The 18,786-nt window shown below is 44.8% G+C and overlaps 1 protein-coding gene across 6 annotated transcripts in view; it reads right to left on the minus strand.

Annotated features, from left to right (window-relative positions):
- The window catches only part of ZNF704 (zinc finger protein 704), a 104,999-nt gene extending 102,203 nt beyond the window's left edge, over positions 1–2,796 (minus strand). For 4 of the 6 annotated variants that reach the window (XR_007208313.1, XR_007208312.1, XR_007208311.1 and 1 more), the window contains exon 1: positions 2,497–2,796. Coding sequence is in view for 2 of the 6 variants with exons in the window: in XM_048329231.1 (XP_048185188.1) it covers positions 2,497–2,772 (276 nt within the window). In the remaining 4 variants the exon portion in view is untranslated. The remainder of the gene's footprint in view (positions 1–2,496) is intronic. The other 2 variants (XM_048329231.1, XM_048329230.1) reach the window with 2 other exon arrangements.
- Between the last annotated feature and the right edge of the window lie 15,990 nt (positions 2,797–18,786).

The raw sequence follows: 18,786 nt of genomic DNA on the forward strand, positions 1-18,786 counted from the left end.
TGCTTTCATCCATGTATCACAGGCAGTCCATAAAAGTGACAAAGTCACAAGCCCCTGAAACCTCTAGCTTTAAAATGCCATTCCACCCAAGGGCACAGACATCAAGTGTACATGTGAATACACAGCAGAACACTGTGTGATGCTTTTTAATTGCATTATCCAGATAGCATATGCTGCAAAACCAGCACCCAGATCACTTTGCTTTCAAGCCCAATTAAATTCTGAAGCTCTTCAGGATGTCTCTTATCTCTTATTATGAAGAGTATTGGTCACTGCAACAATTTATGCCATCTCTCAGGAGTGGACACCCCTTCAATATACTTTGCTCCGGCTCCCCAATTCAGAAGCCCAGGTCTGGGAGTCAAATGCTGCTGACTCCATGCCACTTCTCCATTTGGAAGGAATTCCAGTTGACAAATCACAACCAGATCGTGCCAGTCCTATTACCCTCCCAGTGTTTTGCAGTTGGACCTCTGTAGTCATTTCATGCCTGCTTCTCTCATTAATAGAAACACAACCCACTTGGAAAACCCACCTGCCCTTCCCACACACTCAGGGCCACAAAGTCAGAGAGCTACGTTTGGGAAGCACCTTTGCAGTTCAGCCACTTCAGGCTTAAAAGCACTCAGAAACACAATGCCAAGGGCAGAAAATTTTAATCTGTTACTTTAAAATTACTTGGAAGAACCTCATATTTAAGCTTTGAGAACTCCCACACTAACAGTCTCTAAAGAAATGCACAGATAATTTATTTACAATGTTAAATTTTAAGCTTTCTTAGTTTATAGTACTCAAAAGTATAAAGAGAGAAAGCAGAAACTGAGCAGGTAATGATAGTTAGAAATATTCCTCCAAAGAGGGTAAATATGTGCACCTGGTTACCAAAGGTGACTTGACAGTTTATCATGTACACTAAAAGTAGCCCAATAGTCATTACTACACTCATCTCATCTATGAGGTAGGTTTACTATTCAAGGAAGTAAATACATGCAAGCACAATATTTTTGTATGTGCACATACTCCTAAGCATAAAGCAGAAATACCAGCAACCTCTAACAGTCGTACTACTTAAAAGCATGTTGAGGGTTGACAAAAAGAACAGTACACTCCCACATTTTATGCAGATTATGCCTATATAATCCAGTTACAGTTCAGGTTATTGTGCTCCACTTGAGAATTTCACTCTTTTTTCCTATTGGGAACACACAGGAAGTTCCTCTAAGCCTCCTCTACCCCTTAAGACTTTCAATACAAGGGGGAGAATGACGGGACCAGAAGCCCATTATGGTGCTCTTGATCCTAAGGCTACCATTCAAGTGTCAAGCGTTGGTTCAGTAGCAACAAAACTGTTCCAGCCTGTCAGGCCTCAGTACCATGGATGGTCTGACCCAGACACCATAACCACAACTCATACATTTGACAGACTCAGTGAAGAGCTACAGACAGGGTCCGATGACCCAACAGTGTCAGACTGATTCTCAGTCCTGTAACAAAACTGCTGAAGCAATATGGGGATAACTTGCATTCCTGCTGCTATTTTCCTTTGCGTGTTGTTTGGTTTGGATTTGTTTCCTTTTTTTCCCCCTCCATCTATGGATACAGGAAAGACCCCCGTAGTAACACAGCATTACTAACTGTCCAACCCTGAACTCTTACCAAGTAAGAATTATTACCTAGATTAAAAAAAAAAAAAAAAAGTCAATTCAAAAGGGTGCCCTTCAAACTTTCATACGCATTTATTTTCCATAACCAGTGCAGATCTATCACACGAATCCTCTATAGAACTATACATAGACTTAATTCTACTACCCTGGTTATCCCAAGAGAAAAATAATTACAGAAAACGCTTCATAATAAAATCATTAAGCCTGAATCTGCGGGATCTTAGCCGGTGGGTGTGTTCATCAGGTTGTTTCAAACCGCACCAGTTTCAGCGTACTGCCCGCGCACGCTTCGACAGGATTTGAATCGGGCCTCAGCACAGAACGGCTGCACTCCTAAACTTTCCACAGGTCGCCCACCCAGGCCTCCTGACCACGGCCACCCCCGCTCGCAGGAGCCCTGCCCGGCCCCGGCAGACCGCATGCCCCGCAGGCACAGCTCTCCGAACACCTCTGCGCACACGGGCGGGCTGAACATCCTTCCAACCCCCGCCAGCCGCGCGCTTCACCCAGCCGAGTCTCCACTCCTAATGCTCAAACTCCTTTCAGACCCCAGTGGCTCCCCACGCCCCCTGCCCGCTTGTAGCCAGCCACCCCCGCCGCCCCCGGCGGCCGCTTCGCCCGGGACTTGCAGAGGGCCGGCCGGTCCGCCCGCCGCCGGCGTCCCCGCAGCCCCCCGGCGCCAGCCCACTCCCAGCCCCGCCGCCAGCCCTAGGCCGCCCCCAGCGCTCCCCGGCTCGGCCCGGGACAGCGGCCGGCCCGGCCCGCCTCACCGACGCCGCACCCCCGCCCGGGCCCCTCAACCGCCCCCGCCCCGCGCCCTCCCGGGACGCACCTTGAGGCTCCCCCGGAGGGGGCCCTTGCCGTGGCCGGCTAGCGCCGGGGGGGCGCTCCCCGGGCCGCCCTCCTCCTCCTCCTCTTCCTCCTCCACCTCAACCACCACGTCCTCGTCTTCGTCCTCTTCCTCCAGCGCCGCGGCGGAGCCCTCCCGCCGGGGCGGCCTCCAGGCGCTCTCGGGCTTGGGGGGCCGGACCGCGTCCACCTGCGCCGCCGCCGCGCTCAACCGCCGGCTGCCCATGCTGGAGCGCTTGGCCAAGCGCCGCGCCTGCATGGTGCCTCCGCCCGGTCGGCCCGGCCCGGCCGCCTCCCGCCGCGCTCAGCCCCGGCCGCGGGCAGCGGCCCCGCCGAGGTGCCCAAGGGGCGGCGGCGGCGCTCACCGGGGGGCGGCGGTGGGTGTGTGCGGCGGGCGCGCCGCGGCCATGGGGGCCCGCGACCGCGGCCAGGCGGGCCCGGAGCCGGCGCGGCCGCCCCGCCGCTCGCCCACCTGCTCCCGGCGCCCTCCTCCTCCGCCGGCTGCCCGCCCGGCCCGGCCCGGCTGTCGGGCGCGGCGCGCGGTCCCCTCCCGCTCGCCCTTCGCCGCCGCCGCCGGTCCCCGGCGCCAAAACCCGGACTGGATTCGCGCCGGCCGCGGCTCCGCCAGGCGCGGGGCGCTGGGGCCGCGCTGCCTTCGCCCGGAGCCGCGGGCGGATTTCGCTGCCGGGCAGGCCGGCCCCCGCCGCCCACCCGCCTCGCCCCGGGTGCGCCCTGCCGGGGGAGCGGCGCTTCGGACCGGCCCTGCCCGCCTGTGCTGTGGTTACACGGCAGGAGGGCCGGGGGTGCTCGAGAGGACATTGCGGTGCTGGAGCGTGTCCAGAGAAGGGCAACAAAGCTGGAGAAGGGTCTGGAGCTCAAGTCCTGTGAGGAATGGCTGAGGGAGCTGGAGTTGTTTAGCCTGGAGAACAGGAGGCTCGGGGGGACGTTACTGATCTCTACAAGTACCTGAAAGGAGGTTATAGCCAAGTGCAGGGCGGCCTCTTCTCTCAGCTAAGCAGTCACAGAACGAGAGGATAAAGTCTTAAGCTACGCCAGGGGAGGTTTGGGTTGGACATCAGGAGGAATTTCTTCATAGAAAGGGTGTTTAGACATGGGACTGAGCTGCCCAGGGAGGTGGTGGAGGGAGTCCCCGTCCCTGGAGGTGTTTAAGGAAGGACTGGAGATAGCACTTGGTGCTATAATTCAGTTGACGTGGTGGTGGTCAGTCATATGTTGGATGCGATGATCTCAGAGGTCTTTTCCAACCTAATTGATTCTGTGATTCTTTGACAACCTCTACCTGCAGGACAGGCTGCCAGATTTCTTGGGCCTCAGTAAAATAAAATTATTACACTTCTCCCCCTTAAAAAGGATAAATAGGAAAAAAATTGAGCTTTTGGAGAAAAAAAAAACAAAATGAAGAAATTGTTTGGGTATTTTTTCGAGATCAGTAATTGAAGCAGTGGTATCTATACGCTGTTGAGAAGAAAATTATCTGGAACAGTTAGGGAAATAATTTCTGGTTTAAATTCTGTGCTTTAAGCTTTAAAATACCTCTCTGGAAGGTTTTTTTTTTTAATTAAATTAGTTTCCAAACAGTTTGAAGCTACTGTGGTCAGCATTTAAATTTACTACAGGCTTCTATGCCATTCATTAATGCCTCCTGAGATTGAATTATACTTAAGGTTGTCACATGCTTTTCCTAAACTCTGTAAGTCTTAAGTCTGCGTTTACACGTTACTTTTGAGGCATATGTATATTCTTTTCCATCTACAAGTGAATTAGAGTAATTTCCTTCTCAGTGTTCAGTACTTTTCTCCCTGCACATTCTGTTCTAGAGACCTGCCAACAGGCCAAATGTACACATATTGTCACCACGGGGCCAAGCTTCATCCTAGGTTAATTCATCCCTCTCAAAAAGTAATGGTATTTTTCATTCTGGAATACAGCATACAGTATTTTTTAGGCAAGGAGTTACAGATAATACACTACCCCTTCTTAAAGAAATACTGAAGTTACTTTTCATGTCAAACTATGTAAGTTGTTTGAATTCTCTCAACCCAACCCACAAACCAGTTGTTTTCATTCATTATTTCAAGGTTCCCAGAGATTTGGGTCAAGATCCGTAACAAAATTGCTGGCAGATTCTGGCATAGTAGGGCTTCCAGCAGTATTTCCCCACCCACCCAAAAGTGTCTTTTCCAGATGTTTTGCCAGTGCTTTGACCAGCTGCACAGCAATGTCGGCTCAGCCCATCTCAGCAGAACAGCAGCCAAATCTCCTGGTACGTGCTGCCGCAAGATGTTCTGTCTTCTTTCTTGCCAATACGTGTGTACTTAGCTTCTTGACACCTGGCTGAGTGGATCAGTCATAGTTTTTTGAAGCTGATGTTGCATAAAGGAGAGATCTGTAGAAGGAGAAAAAAAAAAAGAGAAGTGCTTTTTTTGGTTTTATTCCTATGCTGAATGTTCAGATTTAGAGTTTAGATTTGACATAATGAAGTTATGCTTAAGTTTTACCTTAAACATGAAGTTCAACATGAATTTCAATGATAGTCATAATTCCTTATACCTCAAAGGCATAGAAATAGAATCATTCCAATACCTCCTAGTCTTCAAATTATTTGAAATGGTTTGTATCATTTGAATACCACCTGAAACTAATTGTGATCTTCCCTAGTGGCCTGTGTCCACAGTTATCTGAATTATAATTGTGTTACTAAGGGTCCCATTCCTATCTGACTCATACCGGGATATATACTGAGAGACTTTCTTAATTTTTTCAAAGTCCTGTATGTTTTAATTGCAGCAAAACAAGAACCAAAGTTAGAAACTATATGCAGCAAGTGTGTTATCACTGAATTGGATTATATGTGCTAGCATGAACACCACAAAAACCAGAATGGGAACCAAAGGATCTCTTGCAGAAAACAGTGGTGATAAAGGCTAGCTGGGCTTGTACGGGCACATCTATTAACTCCCATGACAGCTCACACTTCAGCCTCTCTTTGAAATCCCTGTTCAGCCTTTTTGCCAGGTTTGTTCTGGGACCTGCTGTAAGGTACAGCTGACTTGACACCTCTTGCCTCAAGGTTTGGTGGGTGAACATAAAAGCAAAGATTTTTAACCAATTATCAGGATTTTAGTTGTCAGTTCAACAATTGTTCAAAAACTACTCAGCTGGCTTCTCTAGTTTGGGAGCATGGTGGCAGGAGGCAGAGAGGCTCAGACAGATTCTTGGGAATACACAAAACATCCCAGGCCTGCCTGCCTGCAGGAGGATGCTCCATCCCCCCAAATGCTGCCTCTTCTCCACAGGACTCCACCAGATCATGGCCCATCAGATCTCAAAGCAGAGCAGGACAGCAGGTGAGCCCTACAAGAGTTGGTCAGGGTGACAGAGGAAGAGTGTAACCAAATTCTGGTGGAGGGAGAGGTGCCAAAATAGTTTTGGGGTCCAGAGGGAATGACAATCCAGAGTTCACTAGGCTGATGGCCAGGGCAGTCCCAGGAAGGGGTTTAGAGAAGACTGGCTTTCCATTAGTATCTGAGCTGCTAATGCTTTTTACTCCTGCTGGGGTATCAAATGCAATGAGAAGCCAGTGTTGACAACTCTACAACAGATTGGTTAAAGATTTCTAGCACTTCCCAGGCGAGCCAGATTGGAGCTGTAGTAGGAATAACTTCTCTCACAATATTTGATGCAAACAAAAGATAGAAATGACTGTTTGCTCCATTTCTCCCAGTCTGTCTGACTTGCAGTGTGAATGGAGCTGAAGCTGAACCCTTGTTGTCCTTCCAGTGCTTCCCAGGGGAGCTAAATTATGGAGAAAGTCAGGGGGTCCTAGATACAGTTGTCTTCTGTATCTTTACATTCACAAATAGTTGAGTCAAACACAGGTCATAATCCACTATCACACATAAACATTTTTTGCCCGAGACTCAGTCTTGGCACTCCTGGGGTTATCTGCTGAACAATCTGGCCCATAGCCATGGCCTGACATAAAGTAAGTTCTTGTGATATATGTGGTAAATATGGTATCACTTAGTTCAACAGAGATATCTTATGACTGTACCACAGCATAATATGCCTCTAACCCAAGTACAGGCTCTGGCTGGAGTAAGAGCTGTTTACATGTCAATGATTTCCAAGCTTATTAAAAGTTAATGTGCACATTCACAGTCCGTTTGTGTACACAGCTCTCCAAGACAGCAGAAATGTTTCAAATGCTTCTTTGCCTCTAACCTTAACAATCAGTTCATACTTTCAAAAATGAAATTTCTCTCTTTCTAAAGACACATGAGACAATTCGAATGATAAGTACATACAAGCATATATATCTTCCTCTAGAAGTTCTTCTAGAGCAATCTGGTGAATTACACTGACAGCTTTTCAGTTCATCTTGAATAATTATTGTCTAACTTCTTTCAGTATACCCACTGGCCAGCCCTGTGCACTAGCCACAGAAAAAAATGTAGCTTTCCCTAGCACTGCCATTAACTACTCTGTGCTGATAAACATCGGGTGGAGTTGTCTTACGATACATATTTTTCCCAAGCATTTTATTTAGTCCATCGTTCAGTTAAGTATTCCTCTATTTTTAATATAATTATTTACTGATCTGTTTGGCATTTTGTTCTATTCAGCTGCTACTTTATACTTTGATCATGACTGCAGGCAAAGCTTGCCTGACATCACATCAAGGGAAGAAGTTCCTTTTACTTCAAAAAGCAGAGATTTCTCTGTAATGCTAAAGGAGGCACCACTCTGTAACCTCCCTGCTCACTGGTCCCAGAACTGCTTCCACCACGGACCAATGCAGCTTCCAGCAGGGAGAAGCACTAGCCACAGCGATCAAGCACTAGTACAGGTGTGCTTTAGTTTATGTCATAGGAGCAGGTGGCTACATCACAGCAGGCATTTTATTGGACCACCCAGAATCCTGCCTCAGCTCTTTTTTTTTTCTTTTATTCTTTTTTTCCCCCCTCTTTTGTATATGCCTTCAAGGAAAGAATACATTTTTTATTTTCTTTAATTTCTGAACGTTTTTTCCCCTTGGCCGTGAATGCTAGCTTTTTATCACTAGAGACAAGATTACCCCTGCTCCTGCCTCCTCCCAGACTGATGCTATGCTTCAGTTCTTGGCATTAAAAAAATCTAGCAGCAATAGGAAGCAAAGAAACCCTCAATTTATTGCACATTTAATCACATTTTTTTCAAATATAATCTATTCAAACAGTCATTTACTTTTCACTTTTTGGTGTGCAACAAATGTATTCGTTTGAGCTTTGGTATTCAAACCAGCATGTGCACTAACAGTGTGTGTGTTCCACTCCCCTCATAATCCCAGGCATTTGAGCCCCTGCCAACTTCTTTATTCGGGGACCTGCCTTCTCCACACTCCCTTTGTAAACTTTGCATTTGTTTTGCTTTCTAGTGATCACTGAAGTTCTCACTCCAGCTGGGAGGACAGCCAGGCACCTTCAAGAACAAGGGAATGATTGACAATATTAGGCAGAAAATTGTCTACCAGATGCTGCTCAAAAGGAGAGGTGGCAACCTTCCGACCCCCTTCTCAGTACGCAAAATCATCGCTTCTGTGACACGCCTCTGCCCCACTTGTCAGCTGAGTGGGGAGCACAGGGTCACTTCTGCGTCTGGCTGTTGTGCAGTAAAATGCCACCCTGCAGACAAGGATGTGCCTTCTGCGTGAAGAAGGTCCCAGTGCCAGCCATGCGTTGGAATGAAGTGGAAAAATTTACCAGACATTACACATTACTTTTCAGTTACCACTCTGAAATATTGACTAGATCTGAATAACCTTACTGGTACAGAAACGAAAGGAATTCTGGACAGTCCATCCTTGGACTGTGAGAAAATGAACACCAACCAGACCTTCATGGCTTTTTAAAAACCCCTCCCCAGAGATCTTCCTGTTACCATTAGTACTTTAACATAATTTACATGTTTATGTCTCTTAAAAGGTTTTGTTTCTCCCCCTGAAAAAAGAGGGGAAAGTCAGCTCACTGGAGTTTCATGCTAGTGCTAATACAATGACCACAGTTCTCCTTTTTACAAATTAACTAGACTGAGAAAAACAAAGGGATGAACTTGAAAAAAGGAAGACTAACATTTTCCTACTTAATTAGCTGACTGAACATGGGAAAAAAAAAAAAGAGAAACCACTTTCTTAACAAAAGCAGTGCAGGACAAAAAACCCCAAAGAGTCTACAGAGAGGGCAGACACACAGGACACATAGGCCTCTGAAATGCAAATGTTTGAGCACAAAATAGAAATAACCATATATACATAGTTGGGGTTTTCTGACACACACACACATGCACACACACAAAAGCTATTCGAGGGAGTTTCTATGTTGTTTGTGCTCATTCATGTGGGGTAACAGTAATGTGTGTGAATAATAATCCCTGAAATGACACCAGAATTAAAGGAAGGATATAGGAAATGAAAGATGATAATTGAAATGCTATTTTAAGCAAGTGTATTCATTAATTGTCTTAATTCAGGTGGAACTTCCCATGCAAATTAGATTAAATATATTCTAAGAAAACTGCAAGATTGGCACGTCAACTTCCTCTTTCTCAGTGTAGTGTCAAAGAACTCAGCTTGATTCTGAAAGTCGAAGCTGAATTTGCAGAGGTAACAATTACAAAGAAAATACCTAGCTGCTCCTTTCAAAATGAACAAAGATCAGGCACTCTGAAAAACACAAATATTACAGGACCCGTAAAACTTCTTTCAGACTCACTTTTACATGGAAACTCCTTTGTAAATCTTGCAGAAGCAAGAAAAAAAAAGACTACATAGCTGCCAGTAAACACCAGCAATAAAAATATATTTACACCAATGAATTAAGCAATGGGTACAATTTTATTTTGATCATCTTGCTACCTAAGATAGTATCGTTTTATTTGCATGAATTCTCTCTTGGAGATTAATACTTTCCTTTGAAAAAAGGCACTCCACGTTTTTTTGCTTGCATACCACACTGACATCAACCCTAAAGGCTCTAAGACCACTAACCAAAATTTAAGGGAAACACCAGAAAGCCATATAACTTGAGGATCACCCACACCTCAAAGATTCCTTCCTCTATCAGCTGCAAGCCAGTTCACTATCTGGAGAGGTAGGAGACATTTTCTGTGTTGTACATAATTCTATTTTCTAGTGAGTGCAGTGGTTCATAAAAGTTAATTTTTTGGTGCTGGTGGAGTTTTTTGTTTGGTTGGGTTTGTTTGATGTTTTTTCAGGGAAGCTCCCTGAAAAAACTGAAGTTACTCTGGAGGTTCTCCTTCCAGTCAACTCCTTGGGAGTGTCCAGAAAAATGGACAGTTTTGATGGTCCGTTTTTCCCTAAAAGGCTGAACGAGACGACTCCAGACTGTTTGTTCCGCTGTACTCGTCCGTCCTCCTTCGGGATCAATCTGTCCCGTTCTCCATGGGGAAGGAAACACGGCTGACCTCTTCCTGCCTCTCCCACCCTTCTCTCCTCCATGAAGAAAAATCCCGAGTAAACAAACAATTCGCACACGCTCGGAGCTGGACGAGCACAGCTGAAGCGGACTGCCACGGGAGCGGGCTGTCCCCGCCAGGACCATGCCCGTCGCTGTCACGCCGCAGCTGACGGCCCGCTCTCCGCACCACCGCCGGGTGCTGAGGGCCGGCCGAGCTCCGGCAGCCCCCGCTCCGAGCTCCCGCGGCCCCCGCTCCATGCTCCCGCCCGCGATCCTGTTCGGCTTTTCCCTCGGATTCCTGCTGCTGCCGCCGGCGGAGCACGGCCCGTAAACACGCGCGGCGGGGCCGCCGTGCCGCCCGGCGGAGGGGGGCGGGGAGCGCGGCGGCGGCGCCGGGACGCCCCCGGCCCCGCCCGGCCCCGCCCGGCCCCTCGGAAGGGGAGGCCCGGGGGCTGGGCCCCGAGAGGGAAGGAGGGCCGTGTCCCGGCAGCGATGGTACCTGCGTATTTCCTACGCGGTGGCGGAGGCGGGCGCTGGTCCCGGCTGCGAACACCCCCCCGCCAGCAGCCGCCTCCCGTCTGCCTCCGTCCGTGGGCCCGTGCGGTTCGGGCTCTGCAATGATCGGTGCCACAGCCGGTTATAAATAAGCACCGTAAAGCCCCCGCTGCTTACACGTCGGAGGGTTGTGTAAGACTTTCGGCTTTCCTTAAAAAAATGTCCAAATAAAGGCACTGTAATCTTGCTCTGTGAGGGGGAAAAAAAAGTTCAGAAACTTTTATACAAGAGCTCAGAAATCGGCAAATATGTAAAGTGACCCAAAGTTGGGTGTGTCACATCTCATGATTGTTGAGCTAAAATTGATGACCAGGCACCACGTGAGGTGAACGCGGTGGGAACAACTTGCACTCGAGCAGTTACCTGCTTACGGGCACAATATAAGTGCAAGCGTGTACTACTAAACACCTAGTGGGATTTGGGTACAATACACATAATGTAAAATGCAGTCAAGGTCGCAACTAATAGCTGTGGCAAGTTCAATTCAACTGCAGGAACCCCCTTGGGAAACAGGAAAAGGTCTTAAGTTCCATGTACTAAATCTCACTCATTTCTCTTCCGGGAGATTAGGGGTTTGGTTTTGGTTTCAGAGGGAAGATGCAGTAAAACAAAAACTGAATTTTGAAGTGGTGGTGTTTTAAGCATTCTCTTGTGATTATCTTTTCAACTGTAATGTTTTGGCTCGAATTTCTAAGTCTTTTTAATTAATTTTTATTGTTTCTAAATGGTTGGGCTTTGTTTAGAAACACTTCAGCTGCTCTGTTCTGCTGGCTGCCTTTGGTAGAGGCATGTTGTATTTGAATCTATGATTTATGTAAGCAAAAAGAAAATCTTGCACGTACTAACTTGTTACTAAATGCAAAGGGTTCTTTTCAAGTTTTTATAGAACAAATTTATTTGTGTGTATTTTTTTTTTTTTCAATTTGAATGAACTGTCAAGTCAGGCTTGATTGTGGGAGGAGTGGAGCAGCAGGGAAGAGCAGAGCAGAGGGAGAAGACAGCACAAGTCTTCCTGGAGGCTTTTTGTCCTACTGGTATTAAAGATATTTGGCCAAAAAGGTGCTAAAGCAATGCACAAGTTTGATGTAGATGGCAAGATAAAAGTGTTTCATTTGAGCTACAGCCTAATGAAGCATCTACTGCCTTGTCTGAGTCAGTGATTTGGATCATGTTACTTGGATAAACACAGTCTCGAAGTGGAAAACAAAGGCAGAATGAAGTAGCTCAGGGAAGCACAACAGAAGAAGAGTGGAAGGGCAGGAGGATCAAGTAGTAAGAATGGGAGGCTAGCCCCAAGGCAGTGAATAATAGCAGAGATGTTGATGAAACCAAGAATTTTATTTCTAATACTTATTTCCTCACAATGTTTCCTTGAACACAACTCTTCTTCATGGACAGCTTAATGGTACAGAGGAGAAGAGGACTAGACGCTCTTGTGAAAGAGGCTTGGGATGATTACTCATGACACAGGTAAGTGTACTGAAGATACCCGATACAGCTGTTGTTAAAAGTTTGGATTGTTTTCCTTTTGTGTCTCTATTTCATGATCACATTGCTCTTTGTGCTGCTCAGTTCAGCTGTCTGCAAAACCCAAATTTAGGAGACTTGGGACCTAGATTACCATTTTCCTCAAGTTCTTACAGAATAACAACATTGATTTTAAAGGAGAATGAAACTCTTCTGCCACAAAGCATTAGGTGAACATCCTGCTACATGAATTATTATTTTGAGTGTTTTAATTTTAATAACTAAAGTGTAGCATAATTTTTTCAAAAAGGAGATTAGTTAACTGACACCACCTAACCTTGCTAGTTATCTACAAGTAGATTACAGAGAATGATACTCCTTTGCACATGCATTTTGCAAATGTTCTCCTGGTTGTACCCTTTATTTTGCAAATTTCAGACATTGAGATGAAGGGTCTATAATTTCCTAGCTTGCCTTTCTCTTGGAACACTGGTGCTGCACTGGCACGCATCCACTTTGCTGTGACTTCATTTGAATACAGCAAATTCTTTATTATGATGAACAAAGGGTTGCTCTCTGGTCTGCTTTGAATCTCAGTCTGCTCATGGAGATTAGTGGGTTTTGAGCAATGCCAAGTCACTAAATATCTCCGCTTCACTGATCTCAAAGACATTTGTGACAAGGGATTTAGTAGTCATTTTCATGCATGTTCTTGCCTTTGAATGGATAATACCTTAGTAGTTCTGCTTCCCATTGCTATTTGATTCTCCATTTCATTCAAAAGGGTTTAAATTCAAAACTTCTCTTTACTCATATGTTGTTGCTTTGAGATACATAAACACGTTTGTTTGTGGTTTTAATCCTTGAATACAACTCCCCTTCACCTCTTTGCTTTTATTTGCAATTTGTGGTGTATTGTCATTCATGTTAGTAAGAAATACCTTGTGGCTAAACAATGCCTTACATTGATGTTTATAATATTGCTTCTACCAGTGCATTGAACAAAACCATGTATAATAAAGCAGGATCCTGAAATGACAGATTTTAAATTTTCTCGAAGACTGGTGGTCAGCCTTTTTTTCTTTCCTGAAAATTTCTTAAGATAAGGAGTATTACTTTATCTTGATGTATGAGACAGAAAGTGATAAACCCTTAAAAAACACTGGCTTAAATTTTCCAGAAGCGGACAGATTCCAAAAGCCTTGTGTGGCTGCCAGGTCAAGCTGTAGACTGCGCTTTTAGTTGTTCCAGGAGAACAGCAATTAATCTCCAACGCTGAGTATGATTTCAGAAAATGGATGAACACAGTGAATTCCTTATTAAACTAAAGAAATTTACTAAGCCAATTTCCTTACAAGAGTAAAAGCAAAAGTGTTCAGAGTTCAGTTTACAGAAAATTCAGATCCACCAACACAGAAATAGGTAAGAGAAGTATTAAGGAAGGCTGAAAACACCCCAAATAGACCTTGGTGGTAGTTTCTCTACAATGAAGTTGCTCCTTCTTCAGGATTTGGCTGTTGTACTCGCAATCCATGCACAGCAAAGGATATAATTTATTAATAGTATTTCAGAAACTTTTTCTATGTCAATCTTTGAAGATTTGTCCTACTCAGTATCTTTACCTGCATTCTAAAGGCCTGTACTGTTCTCTGAAGTATAAATTTCTACTGATGAATCCAGTGGATCAGCCAGGGCCTTTGCTTTTGTACATAACACACTCTGACATCAGCAACACAAAAACAAAGTGGGTGGCATCAAAACCTTTCAAGAAAGCTGTGTCAGTGCTGTGCTACACTCACAGCAATAAGCCACAAAGAATGTGTTTAGGTGGAGCAGCCTGCCTGAAAGAATTGCTGTCACTTCTCGTGCTCCAAGTGCTGGATCAGCCTGAGGTGTGAGCCACTGATCACTTCCACCTGCTGTTCATGATGTTGGTCAGGAAAGATACCTGGCTTCAAGCTATTAGATCTAGGGCAAGGTTTCACCAAAGGCAGTGTCTGAACTGCCACCCAGCAATGCGAGGTCACCCTGCATCATTACTTGCCCAGGGATGTAGTAAATCTTGCTTGGTGGGATTTGTATCATTGTAAAGTATTAAAAAAAAGGCTCTTGTTTTTGTACTCAAATAGACATTTCGCTGCAGTGTGACCCTGGTCTTTGCTTCTCAGGTAGCCACCTCCAGCTCTTCTTACCAGACCCAGGGTTTCCACATACCTGTTTCCAGCTGTGCTTCACAGGGATCCCATGGCCTTTACAGATTTACATAGCTTCCAGCACCAATGGAGTTAAAACATCTTCCAGCTGTCAGCATTTCCACCCCAGGTAAAAAACACAGACCTCTAATCCCGGAGTTCTAATCACGTTCCAACCATCTTGATTCCGGTGTTCTGATCTGGCCTGAAGATGCCAGCAATGGCAAGAGATAGTACTATTTTGCTGTGTTTCTTTTTGCATGTTTTGCAAGTTTTGCATGTAGACATGTACCAACAGGTGCTGGGCCTGTAGAAATTTTCCCATTGATCAAACTTGAATTCCGTTCACAGTTACAGTGAGGGAAGCAGCTTCCAATGCATGCCCAGAACATTTGCTTGATAATGAAGAAATTTGAAACCTGTCCTTGAAACTTGGTAGTACTAGATGAAGCCAGAAGGATTGTTACTGAATCTGCCCAAAATTCCCACTGCTGAAAAGAGCAAGATGATTGAATAAAAGGCAAGATTTTCCAGTTTGCCTGTCAGCAATTATGAGGAACAGGAGATAACGAAGAAGAAACTAATGGCAATAATTTCCAACCAGAGTGAAAAAAAACCCAAAACAGTGCATGGTTCATCACAGGGCTAATACTCTATAATGATTAATGATTCTGTAATCAGAGCCCACATAGAGAGAAACAGGCTCCAAATTAAATGGTGTATTTCACAAATGGTTTGGAATTGTAATGCAATGATCAAGAATTTGCAGAGAAAGACTTTATGCCCCTTTATAACAAGCTGCAGTGCTTCTAACAGAAATAATTAGGGTTCTGACAATGTATTTGTTTGAATGAAGGATTGAGTTTGACAATAAAAAATAGCCTGTAATCTGCATGTCACATGCGGCTTTCTGCTGACACAGATCGTCATGGTCTAGTGCACCAGCGTTCACAGCAAATTAGTCTCAGTTTTACTGTATTCCTCAACCACACCAAGTGGTACCTAGAGAAATAAACTTGTTTTACCATGTCACTGCTAAGTGGATAGCTCTTACAACTGAAAAATCACAGAATGATTCAGTGATAGACTTAAAATAAATGTCTCACTATGGTTTAACTTTCTTTTTTAGACTTAGTAGTAAGGAAAAAGGAGGAGGAGAAGGAGGAGAAATCCATTTCTGTTTTGCTTTTGAAGTCCCCAGTTTGGCAGGCCACTGGCTTCCTCAAGCAATTCACTGCAATTCCTTCCTGGAAAGCTTCATCCTCTCTAAAGCAAAGCACCACTCTTAGCTTTCCACAGAAGAGGAAAGGTTAGTTCTGGTTGCGAAACTGGACTAACGTGAGCAAACACGGACCGAAAAGTCCATGTCAATTGGAGCTAAACAAAACAACTCTTCTTTTGGTCAAACTCATCTATATCCAGCACATGGGCAGATCAGCCATGCATCACACACAATGCCTGTGACACCTCCAGGAAACACAGGGTCTGTTGCAGCCTTTCAGAAAATTTGAGTTATCCATGAAGTTTTGGATGTATCTTGCCTGGGTTCCACACAGCTTATGTACATGTTCTGTTTGGGAAATCCCATGGGCAGCAGCCCTGATTCTTTCTAATGTTAGGTGTCACAGTGCAGCTGAGCTCTTTCTTCAGGCAGTCTAAGATGCTCTACAAGTGCCACTTCTCAGAGGTCCTGAACACAGTTTTTCAGCAGCTCGTCAGAAAACTGGACAGTGTTATTAACCATCTCTTAAGCAACTGATAAATAGAAAGGGATCCTACATTCTGTGATGGCTTGTGTTATCATACAGTCAATCAAAACACCATTTCTGAGTTACTTAACCATTTTTGGGGCCAGCCTAATTGTTTCAGATCTAGGGAAAGGTAATTCCAGCAATTACTATTTTTGGGCATTCAAAAACTGTTTGCAGAGAAGTCTGAGTCTGTGCTCAGGTTGGGGCAGTCCTTACCAGTGGCATCCATACTAGTGAGAAATTTAGAAGCTTTGTTAATAGCTTCTTTTTTCTCTCTGTTTTAATAATGATTTGTAACAAATTTTCTAGCTGTTAAATATGTGACAGAGTTCTTGTCCACTTGTGGTGGTGCATTTCAGTCAGATTTTTCACTAGTGCTGGGAAGGTGTATGTTAGCATGTGGAGGAGATGAGACACCCATTCACAAGAGCTGTGTTTCTTGGCTAACTTTTACACCAGTCTGGTTATGACAAGAAATGAAAATGTGTCTGTGCAGTAGCTATCAGTGAGGCTTTCAGTGGCTGTCCCCAGGCTTGCAGGAATGAGCATGTGACAACTGTGAAAAGGGGCACAGCAAAGGGTGACACAAGCTCCTGTCTATTGGCTTCTGATTTTGATCATGAAGCTAGTAGGGAGAATTTGCAATATAACTGTATGGTTCAGTGCTTCAAGGATTTTCTTTCAATATTATTTTGTGCAAGTTTTTTTCTTGAGTCTCCTTTGTGTTATGCATATACACTTGCATGCACATGCCAGATTGTCTGCTCTGTGTGTGATGGATTACATGGCTGGGGGGATGCTGGGCTGTAGCCACCTACCAAGCCATCTTTGAGGGTGAGGGAACTGACAATAAGAGCACTCCCCATTGCTTCACTTTTTGCTTGTTTCTCCACAGTGGCCACATCACAGTGAGATGTTGTATTGCTTAATCCACTCCAACAAAAGTTTAATAAGAGTCAAAAAACTCTTGTTTTTGTCCTGTGACCATATGGCCCTCCCAGGTGTGCATCAAGTATGGGAGACAGACCTTTTGTGGCAAACACGAAGATGTAATGGTACAAAGTGCTTCTATCCCCTGTTAGCTCCCAGATGTGGCCAGCCACACGTGGCTGCCCCACAAAAACAGTTTCCAGCTACTGCAACCAAAAAAGTCTCCTTCCAATGCTAAAATCAGTGGTCTCAGGCATCTTGGTAGCAACAATGGCTGTGACTGCAGTGAGCTCAGCAGACCCAAAGTGAAATCTGGGCAGCCACCATGGCCTACCCTAAAGTCACAGAAATTAGAGAAATATTTTCAGTTCCAAATTTGCACAAATGAAACAATCCTTTAAAATTTAATCCAAGGAAGTACCTACTGTGCTTTTGACTTGTCCTGAGTGTTTAATGCTCTCATGACAGTTTTAGGACTAGAGACAAATTTGAGGGGTGTTGAGCCAACACTTTTCACACATATTCCATTTATTTACATTGCAGCTTGTTTTGTACGTTGCCTACAAAATTATGCTTCATAGAAGAAAAGCCTGGCAACACGAGGGAAATTGTTGTAAACAACCAGAGTGAACACTCCAGTTTGTGTACAATAGACATGCTAGAACTCAAAATAGCACCAGAGGAAAAAAAAAAACAACCTCCCATAACAAACAGTAAGAACATTGTTTGTTTTTAAGAAACACTGAGCTTTGTTTTCAGTTTCTAGATTAAGCCTAATTGCCAAAAATGCCTTTGTTACTGCCTAAACCAAACTCAAGTTGAGAAGCATAGTCAATAATTATTTCAATTAAGAAGGTACTGTCAAAAACCTAAGGGTGGGAATACTATAAGTGAACAGTTGTTCAAAATTAAGAGCCTCATCTTCTCCCTATCCTTTGCCTCTATTTTTTTCCTCAGGTATAGAAATTGCAGCTTTAATGAGCAGCAGTAGAAACTGAGTTTCTGAGAAAAACTAAGTTCAAAATTGAGAGCTTTTTGGCATCAGTCTCCCTCCCCCTCTTTTTGAGATCCTTAACACATGCCAAAGTTTTCCTCTTAACGCTTGCCAGGGCTATTGAAGGCTGAAGTCACCGTTTTGAACTTAAAACCTCCCGGAACTCTGACACATCTGCATGGAGGGTGCTTGCTGCCCTGCATATCTGCCAGAACCCAAGACTGAAATGTTAATAGCTTTGCAATCTTAGAAATGAACATTATTCCGACTGCATTCTGTCTTCCATCGTTTTTCTTTCCCTTTTGGCTCTTCCACCCCATCAGGCACAAACAATAGAGTTTCATGTACCCTGCAGTACCCACCTTCTTCCCATTAGGAACACAACACTTGGCAATCTTCCTGGATGGCCAGGCTGGTCCAAAATTGTCTCTGGGACACATGTCTTCTTTTGTGGTCACTGGAGTGAGGGGTATGTCCCTTGCAGAACAAATATTACTCAGTAAAAGAGCACGAACGGAAGCTGTTCACTAGTGGCTGTTCCTACAAGTGGATGCATGTTGTATAAACAGTAGGTATGCTAAAGCTGTCCAAGCCCATGGATTCTGGGGATTGCCTCTCTTCTCATCCTTTTGCTACTGAATCTGTTCATCAGGGACAGAAATGAGTTAGGGAATTAGGCAACTCAATGGCAAGTTTTTTATTTCTGCCCCAACAGGGAGTGCAATTCATGAATTAAATAGCCCCAAGAAACGCTATGAGGGGGCCCCAAAACCTACATACAAGGATGAGAAGAGCATTTGAAGATCTGGACCCTGTGGAGAACACTGATGGATTCAGAGCCAATTATGCCAAGGGCTTCCAGCTGTCTAGGAAAAAGAGAACATTATTGTGAGGAAAGGCAAACATGTA

This window comes from Corvus hawaiiensis, chromosome 26 (genome assembly GCF_020740725.1).
Source record: "Corvus hawaiiensis isolate bCorHaw1 chromosome 26, bCorHaw1.pri.cur, whole genome shotgun sequence".
In the NCBI taxonomy this organism is placed as follows: domain Eukaryota; kingdom Metazoa; phylum Chordata; class Aves; order Passeriformes; family Corvidae; genus Corvus; species Corvus hawaiiensis.